This window comes from Danio rerio, chromosome 5 (genome assembly GCF_052040795.2).
Source record: "Danio rerio strain M-AB ecotype USA chromosome 5, GRCz13ab, whole genome shotgun sequence".
In the NCBI taxonomy this organism is placed as follows: Eukaryota; Metazoa; Chordata; class Actinopteri; order Cypriniformes; family Danionidae; genus Danio; species Danio rerio.
In genome coordinates this window covers 66148721-66171453 of record NC_141025.1, presented here as the reverse complement: position 1 = coordinate 66171453, position 22733 = coordinate 66148721, and the positions used below count along the sequence as shown (strand labels likewise).

The following is a 22733-nucleotide window of genomic DNA, read 5'->3' as shown; positions in this document are numbered from 1 at the left end:
TACAATAGGAAAAAAGTACTTTTATATTAAAAATATAGACAAAAATATTTTTTAAAAATTTATAAAATATAGACTAAAATATTAAAAAATTACTTTATATATAGACTAAAATATAAAAAAGACAGTACATTTATAAATAAAATATAGACTCAATGTTACTTCAGCTTGCCATACACCAAGCTCTCTTCCATTACCAATTTCCCGCCCACTTCTCTTTGTGGTAATCTGCCATCACCTACACTCAACCAATAAGAAAGTAGCTTGTCAGTGGTGGTCTTCCAAAGTGATTCATTAGCCAAATATTGCCACTTTGGGGGCTGCTATGGTAACGGCTGTTACAAGAGGTCAACCAAAACCTTCCTCTCTCCTCTAACACACACAAACACACGTGGAAATACTCACACTTACCCCCTGGGGACTGCCTTCCACCCCTCCAGCAAAGCGTTTTACTCATACATCTACTGAGAGGTTCTTATGTGGTCACTGGAGACACTTACTGTGACACTGCCAGTAGAGGTGTACTATGCAATGAAATACGAAACAAAATAAAAGGAAATGTTTAAATCAATAGTTGATTACAAGCATAATTATAAAATCAGATCAAATTATTATTATTATATTATATTATATTATATTATATTATATTGTATTATATTATATTATATTATATTATATTATATTATATTATATTATATTATATTATATTATTAAACTAATCATATTTAATAAGTTGATAAGTTGGCGGTTTATTCCGTTGTGGCGACCCCGGATTAATAAAGGGATTAAGCCGACAAGAAAATGAATGAATGAATGAATATTTAAATTTATTTATTTATTTTTATTTACAGCTTTATTACACTATATTTTGATGCTTAAAAACACTTTTCATCCTTAACCTGATTGTTAAGGGTAGTATGCCGGTTTGTTTTTTTTAAATTCAAACATTAAATCAATAATAAATAAAAATGGCTGTTAAAATGATTTAGTTTCATTTTCCCACTGGAGATTGAAGGTCACGCTCATTGCATTGTGGGCTACCGTTTTCCCCACAGTGCACTTAAAAAGCACACTTTGGAAAATACAATAGGTGACCCATGTATTTTCTACAGGATATTTGCATAATTTGCACATCTGTCATTTACTTTGACAAGATATTTACATCCACATTAAATTTTGTTAGTAGGATTTTGGGGTACACATTTTTTGCCACTATCTCACTTTCAAACTTTCAAAAACATATAACTATTTAATGATTTAGCTTTACCTAAACCCGCATTGTGCTAATTATGTATGTGGCACTCCTATTTTTAAAACAGGACAGGCTTTAAGGAAGAGTAAGCATTTTTATGAAGCAGGCGGCCAAGCATGAGTGTTCACAGCTCATCAGAATGCAAAATGCAGAATATATGAATTATAAATGTATTCAGCACCACCACAAAGAGGTCTCAGGTCTTTTTGAATGTATCTTTCATTAGTTTAATGTCTATATTGTGAAATTTGCAACATATGTTTGTAATGAGGCAACAGACACATGTAAACAGTATATGAGTATAATTGTTTAACGGACGTTTATGCATAGTGTCATATCACTTAGTTCTTACTGTGATTTTTCTGCAGTGAAAGGATGCCAGTGAACTTTATAAAACTCATCCGTTTATGCGGAGGTTGATACCTGTGTTTTCATATACATTAAAACCACAAAATAAAATTCTTAATAAATCTCTGTTGATTAATTTTGTTAAGCATAATTATAATTTAGCCTATATTTCATCCACACCACAACTCAGGGACAAATTAGGTTACTCTGGTGACATAAATACACTCACTCAATTTAACATTAAAACCTCTGTTATGAAGTAGACGCAGACAAAAGACTTGCGGATCCAAACATTGTTTATTAAAGGCAAGGTCGTGCAAGCAATGGTCAAATACAGGAGCGAAACAGTAGCACAAAGGTAATCTAATAAACGCGGTCAGTATACAGGCGAGAGGTCCGATAGGCAGCAAGGATTCAAAAGAGGAAAAAAAGTAAAAATCAAAACAGGGTAATAAAGAAACAAAAAAGAAACAAAACTCGGCCATGTGTGAGTGAAAGTGACGTGTATATATAGCCCCTGTAATTAGTGGAAATGAGCAGCAGCTGTGCAAGTGTGTGAATGTCTGGATGTTGTCAGCTGTTGAAGGCGATGGTGGGCACAAAGATTTCTGGGAGTTGTAGTTTGGTAGAATGTAAACTCCAACAGAGAAAACATAGCTGGCGATTAAAACAGACTACAGAAAGTAATCCCCAGCCGAAACAACACAGAACAAATAACACAAAAAATCGAATTAGTTTGTCAAATTTTCTTTGAACAACCGAAGTGTTATTATTATTTTTCACGTGGGTATTTCAGAATATATCACGCTGTCTGTGTGTGTGTGTGAGCATTGACACTTGCATGAGCTGCAGTAGCATCAGAGCTAAGAGATCAATAATATTCATAACCCTTCCAAATATGGTCAAAACAAACCAACCATATCATTAGTTCCAATTCCTAAGGTTGGAAATGGACTAATAAAATCATTTCTGGAAAATAGTTTGCACTTATCTAAGCCACATTCCTTCTGTTTAGATATCAGAGAACAATTGAATATGTTGTATCAATGCATTCTACAGCATCTTTAAAAGCTTTCTCATGAGATAAGGTTGGCTTATATAAGAAGGATAAGAAGGAAGACATGAAATTAAGTATTTGAAGCTGTAAATACATACATTCTTTAAATAACCCACAACCATAAGCCTAATAATTAACCAGTTATCCAATCCACCACCGTCAGCCAAATAAACACCATGGATTTTCATTTCACATTTTGCCAGAAGCCACAAAATCCTAATCCTTCCTTGTCCAAAGAGAGCTTGACATGAATACAGAATTAACCTTTTTGCTAGCCCGGGGGTCTTGGAGGAGGGGTTCAGGGGTAGAATTGTTCTCTCTTGGTCAAACTCTCATATTTCATCTTAACATTTGGTCAGGGTGAGTCTGACACCCCTGCAGTGACACGTACTGCTGCTCGGTCTGTGAAACTGGAGCTGCTGAGAGTGACAGTCTCTACCATGATAGTGAGGTGGAGAACAGCCAATCTAATCACATTACCCACCATCACTGGCTTTTATCAGCTACACGTGGTGTCAGGAAGTAATATGGCAGGATATGTTCTTGTAATGATGTTACAACCATGACCTGTTCTGGTGTCATGGCAATGGCCAAATGAAATGTGTATGGGATGATGTGAATGGGGAGAAAGAGAATAAGACAACAGAGGCAAATAGTTTCATTATACTGATCATTTTTGGATTACTGGGCCATTTGGCTTTCCATGAAGCCATATAATATAATGAAAATACCTGCATGGAACTGCACAATATGTGACCCCAGACCACAAAACCAGTCATGACAAGTGTCAGTTTTTAAAAAGCTGAACAAATAAGATTTAGGAAAAGACAATATTTGCACCACTGTATCGCCCTGAATACCCATTATATATTACTTATTTATTTTTGCTGCTTTTTGAGTTGTTTGCGTGTGTGTGTGTGTGTGTGTGTGTGTGTGTGTGTGTGTGTATGAAACTCAGGCTCATTCTGATTATGTACCGCTATATACGTTTCTGGAGAGTTCTAAATACATCTCAGGAGCAATGTTTTTCGCAGTTTTAGTTTTCACAAATGGCCATAGGCCGCTGTGTACGCTTTTTGTGATCTCAAATTTTTCTTGCGAGCGCCATTCACGTTCGCTGTTCTCAAGTAAATCCACCATAGGCCACTGTTGACTGGGTGACTTTCTGACTGACCAACCGACTGATCCCCCCATTGCCCCCTTCCCTAAACCCAACCAATAGCATTTTAAAAAGCAATGATTGACCCAGTCACTTCCTTCCCCCCTAGTATTTCAAAAAGCAATGTAGAAAAAGAAAAGCCCCCTGACTTTTACCACGCTTTCAGATTTTACCACATTGTCATCCTGTTATTTACTTGCTTATCTTATTTATTTGCTTTTGTTTTACCTGCTTTCTGAAATCGTTCTTCACTGCACTCAAACCACATCGTCAAGGTCAACTCCTCTCTGCATCTCAAGTCTGCCGACGTACATGGCAAGCTAACTGGATAAACTGGTAAAGCCTTCCATACAGAGGTAATCGGTAAGCTGGTATGCATGAATAGAAATAGCCCGTTGCACCCCATAGTGTTTGTTTTAAAGATGAAATGCAGCTATACGTAGCCCTGGTTACATAATTTGTGGTCTCCAGAAATGTATATAGGGCTAGGTTTTCAGAATGAGCCTAAGTTGTGTGTATGTATGTGTTCTGCTTTTGTGACTTTAATTAACAACAAGGTGTTGCATTCAGTTTCCTTGCATTAGGTTTTCCTACTATGACAATAAGATTCCGATTCTGGTTCATAACTTGTCATTAAAGAGTACACTCACAACTTCTGCTGTTTGTTCAAACTACTTAGTTCAAATGAGCCTAAACAACACAATTCTTGAAATTTTTTGGGACAAAATAGTTGTATGTTCAATCCACTTAAATTTGTAAACAAATTAGGTTTTAACTTAATCTGTTTGTGTTGGGACAACATGTTGGGAATTTTGTGGAAGCCAGCTTTTTTTTTCAGTGTATGACAACAGTACACTAAAAACCGAACCTTTTTTCCTTTTTTAAATGCTTCATTCTGGATTTCAGGTCGTTAGTTGAAAGTGTGGAAGTAGTGAAACACTCATAAAACCATGCTTACTGAACTATTCATCTGTTTAGATCAATAATAGACAGTTTAGCAAACATTTATTACAAATAATGTACTTAAAACATTTCAATTCAATGTTGATAAATATTGAATTTTTAAGCCAAATACAAGGGTGTCCATCAGCTATTTTGTTACCCCGTTCAGCTGGTGTTTCACTTTCACAATCAGATCAGTGTTCTGACAAAAGAAGCAGCAGCTACAGGCTCAAAGACACAATGAGAAGATGGAATACCTTTGGATTGGTGTCACTGAGAGATGATACCAGCAGATAGAGGTATTTGCCCAAAAGGCGAGTGTTGGGTGGCTGTACACCCATGTTGGGACTGCAGGTGCTAATGGGCTTGGATATCTAGTCGTTGTGAGGTCAAATGTTTAGATTCCTCTCTTTCTCTCTCAGATGCACACACACACACACATACACACACACACACACACACACACAGACATATATTGTGTATAAGGTTAATACGGACTCTCTATAATGTATTTCATAATTTAAAAAAACACTTATCATGTGGCCTTATCCAATTACTACAAAGCCAACCCTAACAGCAAAACTGTGGAAATATTGTAATGTCAAAAGACCCTGTTATGTCTGATTAACCACTTTGGTTTACAATGACACAAGGTATGTCTTTGTAAACCACCTCAATAAAGCACAACTATGTCATACCTATGTCATTATACAGTTGTAAAGAACATAAACAAGTACTCACACACACACACACACACACACACACACACACACACACACACACACACACACACACACACACACTTGTATATATAGTTTAGCCTTACTCAATCAATACCCAAGTCTAACAGGAAAACTGTGGAAATTTTTGAATATCAAAAGACCCCGTTGTATATGATTGCCCATTTTGGTTTATGAGGACTCAAGCCATGTCCTCGTAAACCACCTTAACAGAGCACAGCCACCACCATCAAGTACACGCTTACACACACACACACACACACACACACACACACACACACACACACACACACACACACACACACACACACACACACACACACACACACACACACACACACACACACACATTCTCTTGCTGCACCATTACCACAACTGAATACCTTCAGTGGGGGTCTCATCCAACCACATACACCTTTTCAGATAACTCAAAGCTTCACTTGGTTCTGATTTAATACACAATGAACCTGGATAATTGTTTTTATCCATCACAGCTGTCTTATTTCTTATCGGTGGAAACTGGGAAGGTGTTTTGAGAGCCATATTCTTCCCCAAAAACATAAATTCTGTCATCCGTTCCTCCCCCTCCTGTAATTCAAAACCAGTATGACTATCATTAATCTGTGGAACTGTTCAACTGTTCTAAACTGTGAAATAGATGGTGATCTGCTGATGTGTTTAAAAGGACCAAATACATACAGCACTATTAACTGGGTCCTTTAGAATTGTTAATTTTTTTTCCAGTTGTTCTATATGTGGATTGGAGAGAAATGTGAGTCCTGAGATAAGCATAACTGCTTGCAAGAATGTGGAACTTACTGTCTTTGGCAAAGTAACTGATGTTGAATTGATAGAATGTGCACACCTGTGGATCAAGAAAACTTCTCTTAAATATCACTGCAGTGGTGACAGCAGAAATCCAAATAACCCCCATTAGCTGCTCACACTGAACCACTTCCCTAAACCCAACCAACAGTTTTAAAAAGAAAAGAAAAGCCCTCGCCTGATTTTTACCACATTTTACCACATTCTCACCCTGTTATTTACTTGTTTATTTTATTTTTTGGATTCTGTTCTTTACCAGACTCGAACCTCATCATTGTGGTCAACTCCTCTCTGTGTCTCAAGTCCTCCAACGTACATGGCGAGCTACTAAACAAACTGGTAACAGCGGGAAACCAGTCTATAAGGAGAGATGCAGTCAGCTGGTGAGCAAGAAAAGGAACAGATCATTGCTTTTTAAACTTATTGCCCTAATGCCTAGCATGCCTGGCACAGAGAGATGTTGCTAAGGGCAGAAAAAACAAACAACCAAAAAAGATATAATCAAGCTACAACTTGAAATTCCAACATGCTGGCAAATACAAAATGGTTACCCACATATAAACAAATTTTCTAAAGGAGCAAGAGATTTTAATCCAGGTTTTTTAAATAGGTCATAATCACTTTATGTAAGACATCTGATTCAATGTCTTTCTTATTCATGCTAAAATCCTCATATATAAGAGTGTACACCAGTTTTTTAATGTATACTCTTAAAAATGAATTGTTAAAAGTTCACCTATGATGAAAACAACCCGGGCTCATTGTGGAAACGTAGCCCCGCGGACGTTTCTGCGGACCGCGATTTACGTCCCGGGAGGTACGTATTCGAGCGTTTTTTGTTTTCGCGGATCCGCGAGAGGCCCCTGTGCGCGATTTTTCACGTCTCGGGCGCCTCTCGGGAAAAAAAAAGCAAAAGCCCTCGTCTTCGATTTCGACCGCGTTTCCGGATCCCGCCGCGTTCTCACCCTTATTTTTCGGATTCCATTTTTCGTCTTACCTGATTTCCGGAACATGCTGTTCCCCGGACTCGATCCCGGTCGTCGTCCACCGCGGCCAGCTCCTCCCCCGGGGCCTCCGCTCCGCCAACGCAACGCTGTGAGCTAAGCGGACAAACTGATTGCATCGGGAAAGCCCTCCACTCGGAGGCGAGCCGTCGGCCGGCGAGCGCGAAGAGGAGGGGCGGAGCGGCGCCACACCGCCCCGCAGCGTTCGCTCGAAAAAAAAACAAACGCGGCCTTTACGTACCTCCGGCCACGTAAATCGCGGTCTCCAGAAACGTCCACGGGGCTACGTTTCCAGAATGAGCTTGGGTTGGATGAAAATCAACTTTTGGAATCTGTTTGGACGGAAAAGTGCGTCCACCATTATTATATAAGAGTGATATAAATACAAGTCTCTATTCAAAAATTTCCTGATGTTAAAATAGGACCCACATCCCTACAATTCTGAGGTCGGTCCTTTTTGCGCTTACCAGCTGACCGATTTTCCTCCGTATCTCCTTTGTTATTTCCTGCTGTTACCAGTTTGTCCAGTTAGCTCTGCATTGTCACAATCACTAACGATCTAAAACACCATAGATCGCTGGAAAACTACAAATCCACCATTTAATGAACTACAACTTCCTACATGCACTCACATGCATACACACACATGTTCCCGATCTTGACTGATGACATACACATCACCCCTGGAGGATTGCCAAGAACTGATTACACTCACTATTTAGGCAACACAGGCGCTCTAGTCACTGAGTCTTGTTATCTGTTAAGTGACATAAAAACGTGTTGTGTTTTAGATCGCTGGTGATCGTGACAGCCATGTGTGTTGGTGAACTTGAGATGCAGAGAGGAGTTGGCTGTGATGACAGGGTTCGAGACTGGTGAAGAACGCTTCCAGAAAGCAGGTAAGACAAAATCAGAGGTCAAAAAATAAAATAAACAAGTAAACAACAGGGTGAGAATGTGGTAAAATCTGAAAATGTGGTAAAAATCTTTTTCTGAATTGCCTTTTAAAAAACTCTCGGTTGGGTTTAAGGAAGTGGGTGGCTGGTCAATCGGTGCTTCTGAAAACACTATTGGTTGGGTTTAGAGATGGAGGGTGGGTCAGTCAGTCAGTCAGTCAATCATCAGTGGCCTCTGGTGGATTTACACAAGAACAGCACTTATGTGAGAAATTTGAGATCTGAAAAAGCGTACATTACAGCCTCTAGTGGATTCACGAAGACAAAAACTGCAAAAATGTAGCATCTGAGACGTATGTGGCGCTCTCCAGATATGTATATAGCGGTACGTTTTCTAACTGCTGGATTTCTGGGTTAATAATATGTGGGGAGTCAACGGATCGTTACAGAACCGAACAAGCCACAGACCATGTTATCCTTAAAAGATTGGTTGGTGCCTACAGGTCTGAGCTTCTATTTCATTTTCAAAGCAATCCACAGGCACCCAGCAAAAGGCAATCCACAGGACGACTATCCAGTCAACATCACAGTTGCGTGTTTATTAACTTTACACCTTAAAACAATAAGAGGCTCTACAATCAAAAACCCACCAAACCGGTTTTTGAGAAGTACCTTTTGGTTCGCGTGCCCTTTGTCGTCTGCAAGGAATACACATTCTCAGGCAGACACAGAAGCGATCAGAAACGCTTCCAGAGTTTAATGGACATTTAAGTAAAACAGTTTATTTGAGTAATGTACGTTTGCTTTATGTTTCTGTAGGTTTTTGTGTGTACATGTTCCATGTGTTTAACAAAACTGTTATGGATAGTTATTGAGTAATAGCCCTCAGTGACAAATGAAATCTACAGAATGTTTGTGAAATACTTCATGTTTGGTATCGATTGAAAGCTAGGAACATTTCAAATGCATTGGTTTATATAAAGAAACCATACTATGAAAAGTGTCGATGTTATAAGACTTTATTTTAACCACTATGCTATCAAAGCAGCACCCACACCAGGTGTCAACCCGGCCTCCTAGAGGGCAGAATTGGGGTGTGACTCCACCCCGCACCTTATCTGATTGGACAAGCATTGTGTAGACCCAGCCTCTACCAAAGCCTATAAAACTTTGAACAAAGGAATTTCATCGTCGTCTTTTGCCGGTCATCTTTGCCAGTCGTCACCGCCGTCGCTGCCCGGACGTCGCTCTTCTCGTGCTGTGGCCGTTACATCGCCTCGCCGGAAGCCTCGTTACATCACGGAGCATACCGCGACCTTCACTTGCTACCGGCTCGACCCCCGATCTGCTTGTGCAACCGCTTCAACAACAAGCCATCGGGTCAACACATCCAAACTCTGAACTCATCATAACTACAGGAACCCAGGAAGGACTTCGAACGCCGCCTTGTCCAACATCCGTATCCCTAGCAACCGACTGAAGCCTGATTTATACTTCTGCGTCAGGTGACCGGCGTAACCCACGGCGCAGGCAACGCGCGTGGCTGTGCATTTATACTTCTGCGCGCTGTCTCTGCCGGTCTGCATTAACACTTCCGAAACGCTAGTTGGCAGTGAGGTGTAAATGTTCCTCTGTATCGAGTTTCTTCGCTACTTTTTTGCATTTCCTGAACACTTCCGGGATGTACAAGTGGCTCAAACTCGCTCATTTTGAGGCAGGAACCGGCGGATGTGCAACAACTTTAACTATGAGGTAAACACAAAACAAAACTTTCAATCCGGAGCTCCTTCACGGGACTCCACACTTGTAAACAATCGCTCGCGCGGCGTCGCGCCATTCGCGCGCCTCTCGGTCCCGCCCAGACTCGTCAGCGCTACCAAGCCGACCAATCACAGAGCTTATGCTACGCGTCGTTGCGACGTGTAGTTACATTTTTTGAAAGGTGCACGTCAGTGACGGCGATGGCCACGGCGAAGGGCTATGCGTCAGCGCCGTAGCATACGCCGGTGTTTGACGCAGAAGTATAAATCAGGCTTAAGGAAACCCCTCTTCACCGACAAGGGAATTCCATCACGTCACTGAAGTTGCTACGCTGACCAATCAGCTTCGCCGGGATTTCCCTTTGGACCAGTCGAGGAAACCAAAAATTACATCAGAACGCAACAAGGTTTTTACCCATTACTGAATCTGGTGTGAATTATGTTTAAGTAGTAAAGAATAGCAAAATTCTCTGCTTTTATGGTTTCTCTCAGGTTGCAATGCTAAGAACTTAGCAAAGGCTAGAAGTTAAATCCACTCAGCCAAAACTCTCCTCAAACTGCTTGTGCGTGTGTGTATGTATGTGCATTTGTTTGTTTTACGTAGATTAGTACTTTGTGTTATAGAGTAGCAATAAACTTTTGTTTCGTTTTAAGATCCGTGTTGGTGTGTTGTGTGCTTTATAAGTTAATGCCTCAGCTTCAGATACTGCTACCTTGCTCATTAAATAATTAGATACTGTTTTATATTGTTATTGTTGGCCACGTAATAATATAATACAGGATTGCTTTACACTAAACGTTCTATTTGCTGGACAAATACTTAAGTTAAGTGTAAGCTTTAAATAATTCTATGTGAATCATGTTCGAATCTTTGATTCGAATCCCCAAAGTTTAAACATGATTTAAACCAAAGAGCTGATTCTTACAAATATGTGTGTGTGTGAGTGTCTGTACTGCATACTGCATTTGTGTTTCACTCTTGATTTCAGAAAGGCTTGAATAAACTTCATCACAAATACATGAAATAAACTTACTTGGTATTTTTGACTAATTTATTTCATCCCTGATGCTGTTTTACTGATATAACACAGGAGAAACAGACAAGCATGTGGGAACGGTGGGCAGGGAGATCAGGTTATTTGCATTTAAAGCCATAGGCTACAAAAACAGCTCCACTGTACTCAGACAGCAAAATGGGCAGGCTATAATAAATAATCTGATGAGTATTTTGAGCTGAAACTTTACAGATACATTCTGGAGACACAAAAGGCTTATCTTACATCTTGTAAAATGGCTAATCGATTAATACATTGATAATTACATTTCAATACTTTAATCATGAGATCATGACTTAGATTAATCTAGATTAATTGCGAATTTATATTACAGGCTTTAACTGTAATAATGCAGTTTTGAAATAAAGAGATGCATGGCAATCTTGTTTTAAGGAAATAAAACCTCTAGTTCTAGGCTAGCATACTTACCAGACACGTCACCCATTGAGCATGTTTGGGATGCTCTGGACTGGCGTATACAACAGTGTGTTCCAGTTCCTGCCAATATCCAGCACTTTTGCACAGCCATTAGTCCAAATGATTGGTCTAGCTTGTTTCTGTTTCTTCATGTCTTTCCAGATGGACTGCATGTTGTGAGATCTGATCTCTGTGTGGAGCACTGGCTGCTCCTTGTACTGCTCCTTGTTTTTCACTGACACACTACACCAAAAATATAAATAACTGACTAAACGATTTGTAACAAAGATTTTATATTTTATATTCATATATGTTTAAATATGAGCTTTCTGTATGGGAGTGTAGGATTATTTTGAGAGTGAATAATGTGTAAAGATGTAATCATAAATGTGGAGGTCGGATGTAATTTCTTCCTTCAGAGTAAATGAAAATGACTGTGGACAAGAAGATGAAGCAGAGAGAGAGAGAGAGAGAGGGAGAGAGAGAGAGAGAGAGAGAGAGAGAGAGAGAAAGAGAGAGAGAGAGAGAGAGAGAGAGAGAGAGATCTGAATTCTGACTGAGTCAACATCAAAGCCGTGCGATTCTCTTTTTTCCCCTCTTTGGTCATATATGATTTCCTTCAGCGGCCTCAAAGCGCACTTATAAGTCTTAAGGCTCAGTGTGTGTGTGGAGCCCCTCAATAATTCTGACCTGGATTTGATTCGCTGCCAGCTTTTGTTCTAATTACATCTCAAGTGCACTCTCTGAGTTTAGAGAGACTTTCCCATTTTCACTTACATGAAACAGTAAAATGAATTTAAGCACAAAGTTTTTGAACTTTATTAAAGTTTCATAGCATAGTTTTCATATTCAGAAGAATGTTATTTTTAATCATTATTAAATGTCCAAAAAAGATTCATTCATTCATTTTCCTATACGGCTTTGTCCCTTTATTCATTATCCAGCATATGTTTAACATAGCGGATGCCCTTCTAGCTGCAACTCAGTATAGGGTAAGTTAGGTTTTTTGAATTCATTTCATATTCCCTTTTCAAACTATTTTGAAGCCTAAAAGTCGTGCTTCACTGCCATAATACAGACAAATAAGTTGAATTATTATTCAGATATCTTTTTTGGTTTTCACAAACTCATACAGGTTTGCATTAATATGAAAATGAGTACATTTCTTTAGATTTTGCTTTGTTTCTTACTTCACTGAAAAAATTATACTTTAAACCAACTCAAAAATAATGTACTTTTTGCAATTTGTTACAGCATTTTTTTTTCTCAAAGTATGATTTAACTTTAATTCAAACTTTTAAGTTTCGTTTTTCAAAAACAGAAATATTTATTGTGGTCAAAAACATATAATTATCTTGTTTACTATAAAGACACTTTTTTTTTTTTAACCAACCCAGGCTCATTCTGATTACATACCCCTATATACATTTCTGAAGAGAGCAAAATGCATTCCAAGAGCTAAAGGTTTTGCAGTTTTTGTTTCCAAAAAACCCACCAGAGGGTGCTGTGTATGCTTTTTCAGATCTCAAATTTCTCACACAAGTGCCATTTGCGCCTGTTGTTCTCGCGTAAATCCACCAGAGGCTGCTGTCGACTGACTGACCGATTGAATGACCCACCCTCCTTCCCTAAACCTAACCAATAGTGTTTTAAAAAGCACCAATTGACCAGCACTGATTACAGCTAAATACTGTAATGTGTTACAGCAAAATGTATCAATTTTCCTGAAATTATAGTTTGAACTTGCTTAAAACTGAAAATTATAATTTAATATTAATCCAAATATTTATTCTGCCCAAGGGAAAAATACATTCACTCAACGTCAAAATATGGTTTTTATAGACCATAAATAAAGCGAATTATTTTGGTTCAACTTCAGATCAAAAACTAAGTAATTGATGAGGAAAAAAATTAGGTAAACAATCTGCTGGTGCTTTCAGAATGGCTATAAATGCCACTCAAGATGGTAATCCAAATCATATTAGAAATAGATAATTACCAAATAGCACATGAGCAGTAGCTTTTTCATGTGGTCACATGACATAAAACAGCTGGTTTACAACAAAAATACTAATTTGAGGAAAAAATGCTTTACATTTTAGCCAGTGGGTCTGTTTTTTGCTTTAGGTCAAATTGAATAAAACAGGTTAAAAACAGAATCATATTTTTCAATTGATCCAATATGAAAGACACAGTAGTTTCACTTTTTTAATTGTATGACTATATTTCTTTTTTTCTTTCTTTCTGAACAATATTTTTAAAAGTTATTATATCTTATGCAAATCTTCAATTATTTTGCTGCATTCTCATGCTCAAGCTCCACTAATGAGGAAAATGTACAAATCTGTTTACCTCAATTGCCCTCAAGACGTACACAAGTTCATGAATGAATGTTGTGTTATTTTATGCCCCAGTTTTGAGTACAAGGCACATGGAATGATGGCAAGAGTCTGAGTAGACAGCTGGAGAGACAGACCTCCACTCTCTTTCTCTTTCTCTCTACACACACAAACACACACACACACACACTCGTTGGTAGGGGAAGTTTACAGATTCTCCATATGCGTAATGTATTTTATACACTAAAATACACTTATTTAATGGCCCTATGCCCTAAATCCAACCCTTACAGGAAACATGTGGCAAGATTTAAAAGTCCAAAGACCCTGTTTTGTATGATTTTGAAGCTTTTTGAATTACAAGAACATCAGGTGTGTTCTCGTAAATCACCATAATATTATACAACTGTCATATATACTGTATGTCATTATACAAAAAAATAACTGTCCTTGTAAACCACTAAAACCAGTACACACACACATATATGCACACACACAGAGAGCCCTCCCTCCAGTAACGGTTAGCTAAGGTGATAGAGGAGTGCTGATAGCAGTAGAGGTTGTTAACAACCTGTGTGCTGACGCAATGTGTTGGATGAAGTCCATCTCCAAAACCAACACACAACCATCAACAACACCTCTTTCCAGAACAATGCAAAACATTTTTTTTTTATCTCATGGGAAGAAAAGCCTCTTTTTTTCTTCTTCTTTTTTTTTTAAAGATCTGGCTCCAGGAGAAAGTCCTTGCCAGAAAATGATCATTTACATTTATGCATTTAGCAGATGCTTTTAAGCTACTTACAAAACTAAAACAACAGCAAAAAAAAAAAAAAAAAAAAAAAAAAAAAAGAGCCAGCAGTATTAATGGTGTACAATGCAAGTTTATTACACTGCTGGATTAGAAGGTAAACTAGGGAAGAGGAGAAATTGAAATAATTTATAATGATTATTTTGTGTATTATAGTTTAATTGTGGTTTTAAGCATTTGCTTATTATGTTCCAAGTCAAATCGACCTGCTTTGATTTGCAAATTTACACATTTACAATTTAAATTGAATCATTTGGCAGATGCTTTCTAAAACAACTTACAATTGTGGACACTAGAATTAATGAAACCACAAAAACAATATGCAAATACTATTACAATTTCCAGCTAGATTACATTACTTATTTAGTTAATAATTATTAATTAAGAAATAAATTATTATTGTTATTGATTTAAAAAAAATCTCATTTATTTATATTTTTTCTTTCAGTTTTTTGTTTGATTGTTAAGTGGTGGTGTTTATTGTGTTAAGTGTGTTGATCTTGTTATATGTGAAGCATCAGGCTGAAAGCATCACATGGTGTCACACCCCAAGGGAATTAATAAAGCTTTAAACTAAAACTAACTACATGTATCTGTTTGAGTAAAAAGTTTGTTTTGCTCTTCGAGCTATTGATGAGTTAAGAAAGCAATATTTGATGAGATTACTGTAATTTTATATTAAAAAATAAAAAAATGTTTGTTATTCTGTGCAATATTAATTTAAAAAAAGATAAATGTATAAAACAATGCTCCATTAGTAACAGTAATACATTTATTATTGGTTAAGTTAAATAATTTTAGTTCATGTAACTCACGGTGCATTAACTTAAATTATTTACTTAAGTTATTTACCTAAGGCATTATAGTAAATGTTGAAATATGATTATAAATTCTTTACAAGGTTATTCATACTCAGTTAATGTTATGCTAATGCAACTTAATGTCAATTTTAAAGAAAATACTAACATTATAAAACTAATATTTACAATACTACATTATTAACATTTACTAATGGACTTTTATTCTAAAGTGTTACAGTTAAATGCTCTAAACAACAATACACTTATTTGAAATTTGGAAAAATACTTTGAAAAGTACTTCGTAAACTATAGAGATGTGTAAAAGTAGTACTTAAATTTAGTTTTAATATATCTCATCTATTTACTTGGCTTGGGCAACAACTACACTGCAAAATGCTCTCCTTATTTAGATTTTTTGTTGTTTCTAGTCCAAATATCTATAAATTCATTTAGCAAGAAGCATTCTTGATAAACAAAGCATAATGTTTTGTTTTCAGAAACAATATGGCAATATAAAGTGAGTTTTTCCTTAAAACAAGCTAAATTATTTGCCAATGGGGTAAGAAAAACAATCTTGTTTTCCTTTTGACATACGATTATTTTTCTTACCCCATTGACAAATTATTTTGCTTGTTTTAATGAAATACTCACTTCATTTTAGTGTATTATTTCTTTAAACAAGACAAAATATGTTTTGCTTGTCTAGAAATATCTTAATGATTAAGGAAATTTGAGATATGGACTAGAAACAAGGCAAACAATCTAAGTAAGAAACGCATTTTTTGCAGTACGTGTAGGATAATAATTCAAATGAACTGATTTTCATGATTTTTATAATGATTTTTGTTGACTTAAAGTTGATAACAAAATATAGAAGTTATATAACGAATATAGCCTAAACCCTATACAGTCTACCAGAATGTGTTCTAACATATTCAAGATCATTTTTCATGCGACGTCAGCGTGAACAAACACATAGATTTGGATAATTGAGTGGTACGATATTGTATACGTTGGTATTACATCGTAAATTGGCATGTTACTTTGTTAAACACCATTGTGTATACCATATACAATAATATTAGTTAGGTGTGTGGTAGCATATTGACATGTCTTAAGCAAAGTAGAATCACACTTTTCGTGCATATAAGCATATAACCACAATTCGTGCAACCGATTTACCAGAAGCTAAAAACATCGAGTCCGACAAAAATTAGTTTGTAACCGGATTTCTTTTGTAGGCGAACATTAATTGAATGCCCCAAAATTTCCTCCCACTCGCAGTAGGACAGTCCAAATAATCCCTCCCTCTCTCGCGCGCTCCTCCTGGCCAAAACGCCTGTGCTCCTCCAGTGCGCTTCATTCAGATGGATAACTTCAGGAACATGGCTCTGCAAAACACTTCACTTTTACTAATTGTTCTTCAAATCTGCGCTCTTGCGTGGCAAGGTAAGACAATTTGACGTTTATTTTCCATGCGGTGCTGCTTTTTGTTGATGTTTTATTTTTTTGAGAGAAACTTCCTGAAGAGGGTTTCGACCGCGCGCGTTTGAATGACATGCACGCGGATGTTTGGGATGCTGCAGATACTGTATACTGTACGGTAATAGTTATGGCTATTTAACTCCGCTGTTTTCTGTGTACTTTAGAGTTTTCGACGGTTACAAGTTGGCTAGACCACATTTGTAAAGCCTTTTTACCATTTGTCTTTGTTTTTCGCTTGAAAAAAATGAAGTTTGTCATCATCACACTGCATGTGAGCTCAATAAATAGATTGAACTTGTTGAAATAGACACAAAGCATACAGTAACGCATACAGTAATGTAGTAGTACTATAAAAACAATCAGTTTATAATCTTGCTTATATCCTCAGATGTGGAAAAAAACGGTAAAATATGGCAAGCATTGATAAACAATAGCAGGTGGATCACCATTTAACACACATATTAAAATTTTAAACACACATATAAAACATATATCGTGTTTGTTTATCTAAACCAAGCATCTTTCTCAGCTTCCATTGTATATGCTCATTTATTTCACTTTTAAGGCCATGAAAATATATTATTTATTGTCATAAAGGTTAAATTACTGAACTTACATGCATCAACCTGAGAAAAAAATAATAATTTTAGAAGAAAATTTCAGATGACACTGTTTTTTTGCATCTTACCTTACCATGCATAAGCTAATCAGCCTATATTATCTAGTAATAAAACATTACATTTCCAAAGCAAATATTTATGGTCATATTTATAATTAGCCAATTTGCTGTTGCATCTGGTTATTTCTACATGAGATAAATGCTACAGACCATGGGACTGACCACAAATACAGGCTTTGTTTGTGCGTGAGTGTCTGTGTTCAGATAAAATCTGTGGAACTCTGTTAGACTGTTCAAAATGCCATGATGTGAGAGATTTTCACACAGAGATAAGCTGTTCACAATATGCAAAATTCAGTAGTTTATTAACAATTCGTTGCACACACTTATTTATACACCTATACAAATAACCTTGATCTTGCATATTACGCTGTATTCAGTGGTGCACCCTCTTAAGTGCATGACCTACACGACTACAGAACAAGCCCTTCTCATTAAGGAACAGATGATGGACCCCCACTGCATAATCCTCTGCTTGTCCATCTTTATCTGTCCCCCGTTGTGCTGTCGATCTACCTTTGTTGTCCTTGTCCTCATCGTGTTTTCTCCTTTTTCATATTTTGCTTGGTGTGGAATGGATCAGCACTGTCCTGTAAGGTTTGTTCCCCCAAAGGCTCTTAACAAGCCCCTGTCCTTATACCTTCTGTTCAGCCTTGTGTTAATAAGGTCCCTCCAGTCCCCCAGCAGATGAAGTAAAGCTGTCTGTCCTGGGATTATTGACTGAACACCCCGTTAGATAACAGCCCTATGATTAAGAGGGGTCACCTTGCTCTTTCAGTGTAAGGGGTGATTTTTCATTCAAGAACTTGACATTCAAAATGTCATTATTAGAAATGATGTACTGACTGATGTGGATGATGTGTGTGTTGTGGAAAAAGACTGTGGTGGAAGAATGATGATTGTTATTATTAACTATCATCATCATTAAATTATGATTGATTTATCTGCATTTGTAATATTTCAGTGTAAATTGTTAGTGTCTTTACACTAAAATGTTAATAATAATGTAAGTATGATGAGAATAATAATACATAATAATAATAAATATTTTTTTTCCAGTGCATACTTATTCATTCACATTACTTGCTATATCTGCATGTTAATTGTGACGTCATGCGAAGCGGCTTCCGGGTCCAAGCGCTCTATCAGACTATATGGGGAGACTCATTAAATGGTAATAATAAACTTTTACAAAGCAATGTAATACTTTCAAAAATCACAATGCATATATTCATGTCTAATATATGATGGCCAGAAAGTGATTAATTTTATATAAATTGTTAAAATTTTGGTTATTTGTGATGTCCAGAGACGGTTGTTTACACTACACTGTAAAAAAATGCAGGGTTCCACACAATTTATGTTGTCCCAACACAAATCACTTGCGTTAACTTAACACTTTTAACAATTTTGTGTGGATTGAACATAAAAAATTAAGTTGTCCCAATGAAATCTCAAAATTTTTGTTGTTTTAGCTAATTTTATTTAAGAAGCTTAAAAAAGTAAAAAAAAAAAAAAATTAAGTGTATGATTCTATATAAAATCCACTTTAATTTGTGTGATATAACTAAAAGGTGGCCATGAACAAATATTTTCTCAATTCAAATGAGTAGCGGCTTGGACCCGGAAACAGTATTCCATACTTCACTGATACTTCACAATTTAACATGCGGATAATGTCTAATGACACTATAATGACAATATAATCAATCATTTATTGTCACACAGTTAGCCAATTTATATTAATTAACCATGAAAACTTAAAAATAAAATAGTATCAAACTATCACACACACACACACACACACACACACACACACACACACACACACACACACACACACACACACACACACACACACACACACACACACACATATATATATATAACATAGGTTCAGTCTGAAAATGTAGCCCTATATACATTTCCGGAGATCTTGAATTATGTAGCCAGAGCTACTTATGCCTGTATTTTGTCTTTTAAATGAACGCAAGAGGGCAGTATGACACCATTTCTTTTAGCGCTTACCAGCTGACCGCTTACCTTCATATAGACAGCTTTCCCGCCTTTACTAGTTTGTCCAGTTAGCTCGCCATGTACGTCGGCAAACTTGAGATACAAAAAAGAGTAGACCATAATGACGGGGTTCGAGTTTGTCGAATACCGGTTCTAGAAAGTGAGTAAGAAAAAAACAGAAGTCAAAAACATAATAAACAAGTAGTTAATATGGTGAGAATGTGGTAAAATCTGAAAATCAGGCGAGGGCTTTTCCTTTTCTGGATTGCTTTTTAAAACTGTCAGTTGGGTTTAGGGAAGTGGGTGGGCGCTGGTCAATCTGTGCTTTTTAAAACACTATTGGTTTTGTTTAGGGAAGAAGGAGTGTGGGTCAGTCAATTGGTCAGTCAGTCAGTAAGTCGACAGCAGCCTCTGGTGAACAGAAATTTAAGACCTAAAAAGCATACACAGAGGCCTCTGGTGGATTTATGCGAGAACAGCAGTCGCGAATGGCTTTTACAAGAGAAATTCGAGATCTAAAAAAACGTACACAGCAGCCTCTGATGGATTCAGGAAAGCAAATAAATAAATAAATAAATAAAAAAATGTAGGTCCTACGACATATTTGCTGCTCTACAGAATTGTATATAGGGGTACATAATCAGAATGAGCCTGGGTTGGATATATACATGCATTTATACATACAAACACATTTATAAATATAAGGTTCAAATGAATTAGAAACTAGTCATTGCTAGTAGTTTTCCCATTTCTGTGCAAACTATCAAACTGATACCTTCTTGTTTTAGCAAACCATAATCATAATGTACTATTAATCTCGTTTACATTAATAATATTGGTAACACTTTAGTTTAGGTCTGTTCACAGTATTAACAAACTATTAACTCTATAGCTTAGCTATAGCTTAATTAGCTGTTTATTGATAGTTATTAAGCTAGAGATTGGGATTTGGGATGCAGAATAAGATCATACTTTATAACAATTAATGAACAGTTAATATCTTATTAATAGACAGGTAAGTTAATAGCATGAATTGTGACCTAATCTATAAAGTTACCATAATATTCAATATTGTAGTTATATTATTCATCAAACAGTAACTGACATATTGAGTATCTTTCAAGGCCAGAGAGCAAAATATCTCAATATCAAGGCCCTGTCAATCAAAGTAAAAAATAAAGTGAAATTTCAGTGAACAATCCTACTACAGGACATCCGCCAAAATATGCATTTTTAGCTCAGATGTCTACACACTCATTCCCTCCATTTCATATGAGCTGCTTTGTGTGCCAGGGACAAAAAAGATGCCTTGCGTTGGACTTCCTGCTTCCCATAGCAGCTCATGACCCACAGCGGAGGCCATACAATCGAGCGGCTGTTCCTCCTCTGAAGGGCTTTCTATGCCCTGGGTTGAGCCCTGTCTGTCACACTTGACATTGAGTGTCATGTTGAAGCCTGCGGGCTCATTGTTTTGAAGGTGCATATCACTGAAGACCTCAATAGGGATAATCGGCATTGTTAGTTTGGTGTTCGCCTTCAGTGAACAACAACATGTGGATTAGATGAAGGTTGCGCCTTGCATAATTGGAATTCAATTGTCATGTTCAACGATGTATTGTTTTGACCCCAAGTTCATGCTTATTAGTGTTTAATATGAGATATCTGAATGATTAGAAGTGGTTTGTCTTGAGTTTAAGAGTTAATCTTTAATCTAATCCAATCACGCTGAGTTTAACCAGCAGGGGGCAGCAAGAAGGCAATTAACTGAATAATGCTAAACACTTGTGTTATTGATTGTAAACATGCATGTATACAGTACAGTGTGTTTGGGTTGTGCACACGTTAGTGCACTTCATATCTACATTTACAGATATACTGATGCACTTATTCACCTTTCTGACTGTGCTGGTGTGTAGTGTAAACAGTCTCAAATGATGTATCTTGTATAAATGTCATATATCATCACTTTTATACATTTGGTCGATATGACGTTAATGTGAACTTTTTTTTTCTTTAATTTAGTGCTCAGATGTGATGTAAAAGAAAGCACAGATGATTTATTCCTTAAAGTAATGATCGTTTTGATAAAATGGTTTATGGAAAATTAAATATTGTGGTGCAGGAACTTAGTCCCTGTGGATTAGTCGGCTCTTGGAAAAAAATGTAATGATAAATTACAAGGTTAAAACATAAAGACATATGCAATACTGAATTGTTAACAGTAATATTTAAAAGATTTATTTTTAGGATAGGTGCATTTTCGTCTGCCTGTTTTTGTGTGATATATAGTACGATATATACATTGTTTTAAAATATACATTTTTATTTATCAATATATACACATATATATATATATATATATATATATATATATATATATATATATATATATATATATATATATATATATATATATATATATATATATATATATATATATTTATTTATTTGATTATTTTATTTAACACTGACACACTGACTTTCCTTTGGATAGTCAAAATCTCCGGCCACTGCAGAATGAACCACCATTTACTCTGGCATATGTTTAATGCAGCAGATGCCCTTCTAGCCTTAACCCAGAGAGTACACTTACTCGTGAAATCCCAGTGCTGGGAAACTCACATACAGTCTTGTTTAATCATACAAGTAATTTGTCACTGGTTCAAGCCCCAGCTGGGTCAGTTGGCATTTCTGTGTAGAGTTTGCATGTTCTCCCTGTTTTCACATTCCCCCCTCGGTCCAAAGACATGCGGTATAGAAGAACAGAATAGGTTACGTTGGCCATATGTGTGTGAATGTAAGAGTGTGTGGGTGTTTCCCAGTGTTGTATTGTGGCTGGAAGAGCATCTGCTGTATTAAACATACAGTTGAAGAATTATTAGCCCCACTGTTTACTTTTTCCCCCAATTTCTGTTAACGGAAAGTAGATTTCCTCAGCACATTTCTAAACAGAATAGTTTTAATAACTCATCTCTAATAATTGATTTATTTTATCTTTGCCATGTTGACAGTAAATAATATTTTACTAGATTTTTTCAAGACACTTCTATACAGCTTAGTGACATACAAAGGATTAACTAGGTTAATTAGATTAACTAGGCAGGTTAGGGTAATTAGGCAAGTCATTGTATGACAATGGTTTGTTCTGTAGACT

At 36.6% G+C, this 22733-nt stretch overlaps 1 protein-coding gene across 8 annotated transcripts in view; it reads left to right on the top strand.

Moving 5' to 3' along the window:
* The window catches only part of mcama (melanoma cell adhesion molecule a), a 638953-nt gene that overhangs the window by 530161 nt on the left and 86059 nt on the right, over positions 1–22733 (top strand). For 4 of the 8 annotated variants that reach the window (XM_087254547.1, XM_087254548.1, XM_087254545.1 and 1 more), the window contains exon 1: positions 16761–16848. The exons of the other annotated variants lie outside the window; for them this stretch is intronic. In XM_087254547.1, coding sequence (XP_087110673.1) covers positions 16767–16848 — 82 coding nt within the window. In that variant the 5' untranslated portion in view covers positions 16761–16766. Of the gene's footprint in view, positions 1–16760; positions 16849–22733 lie in introns of those variants that run through there. 8 annotated transcript variants of the gene reach the window in all.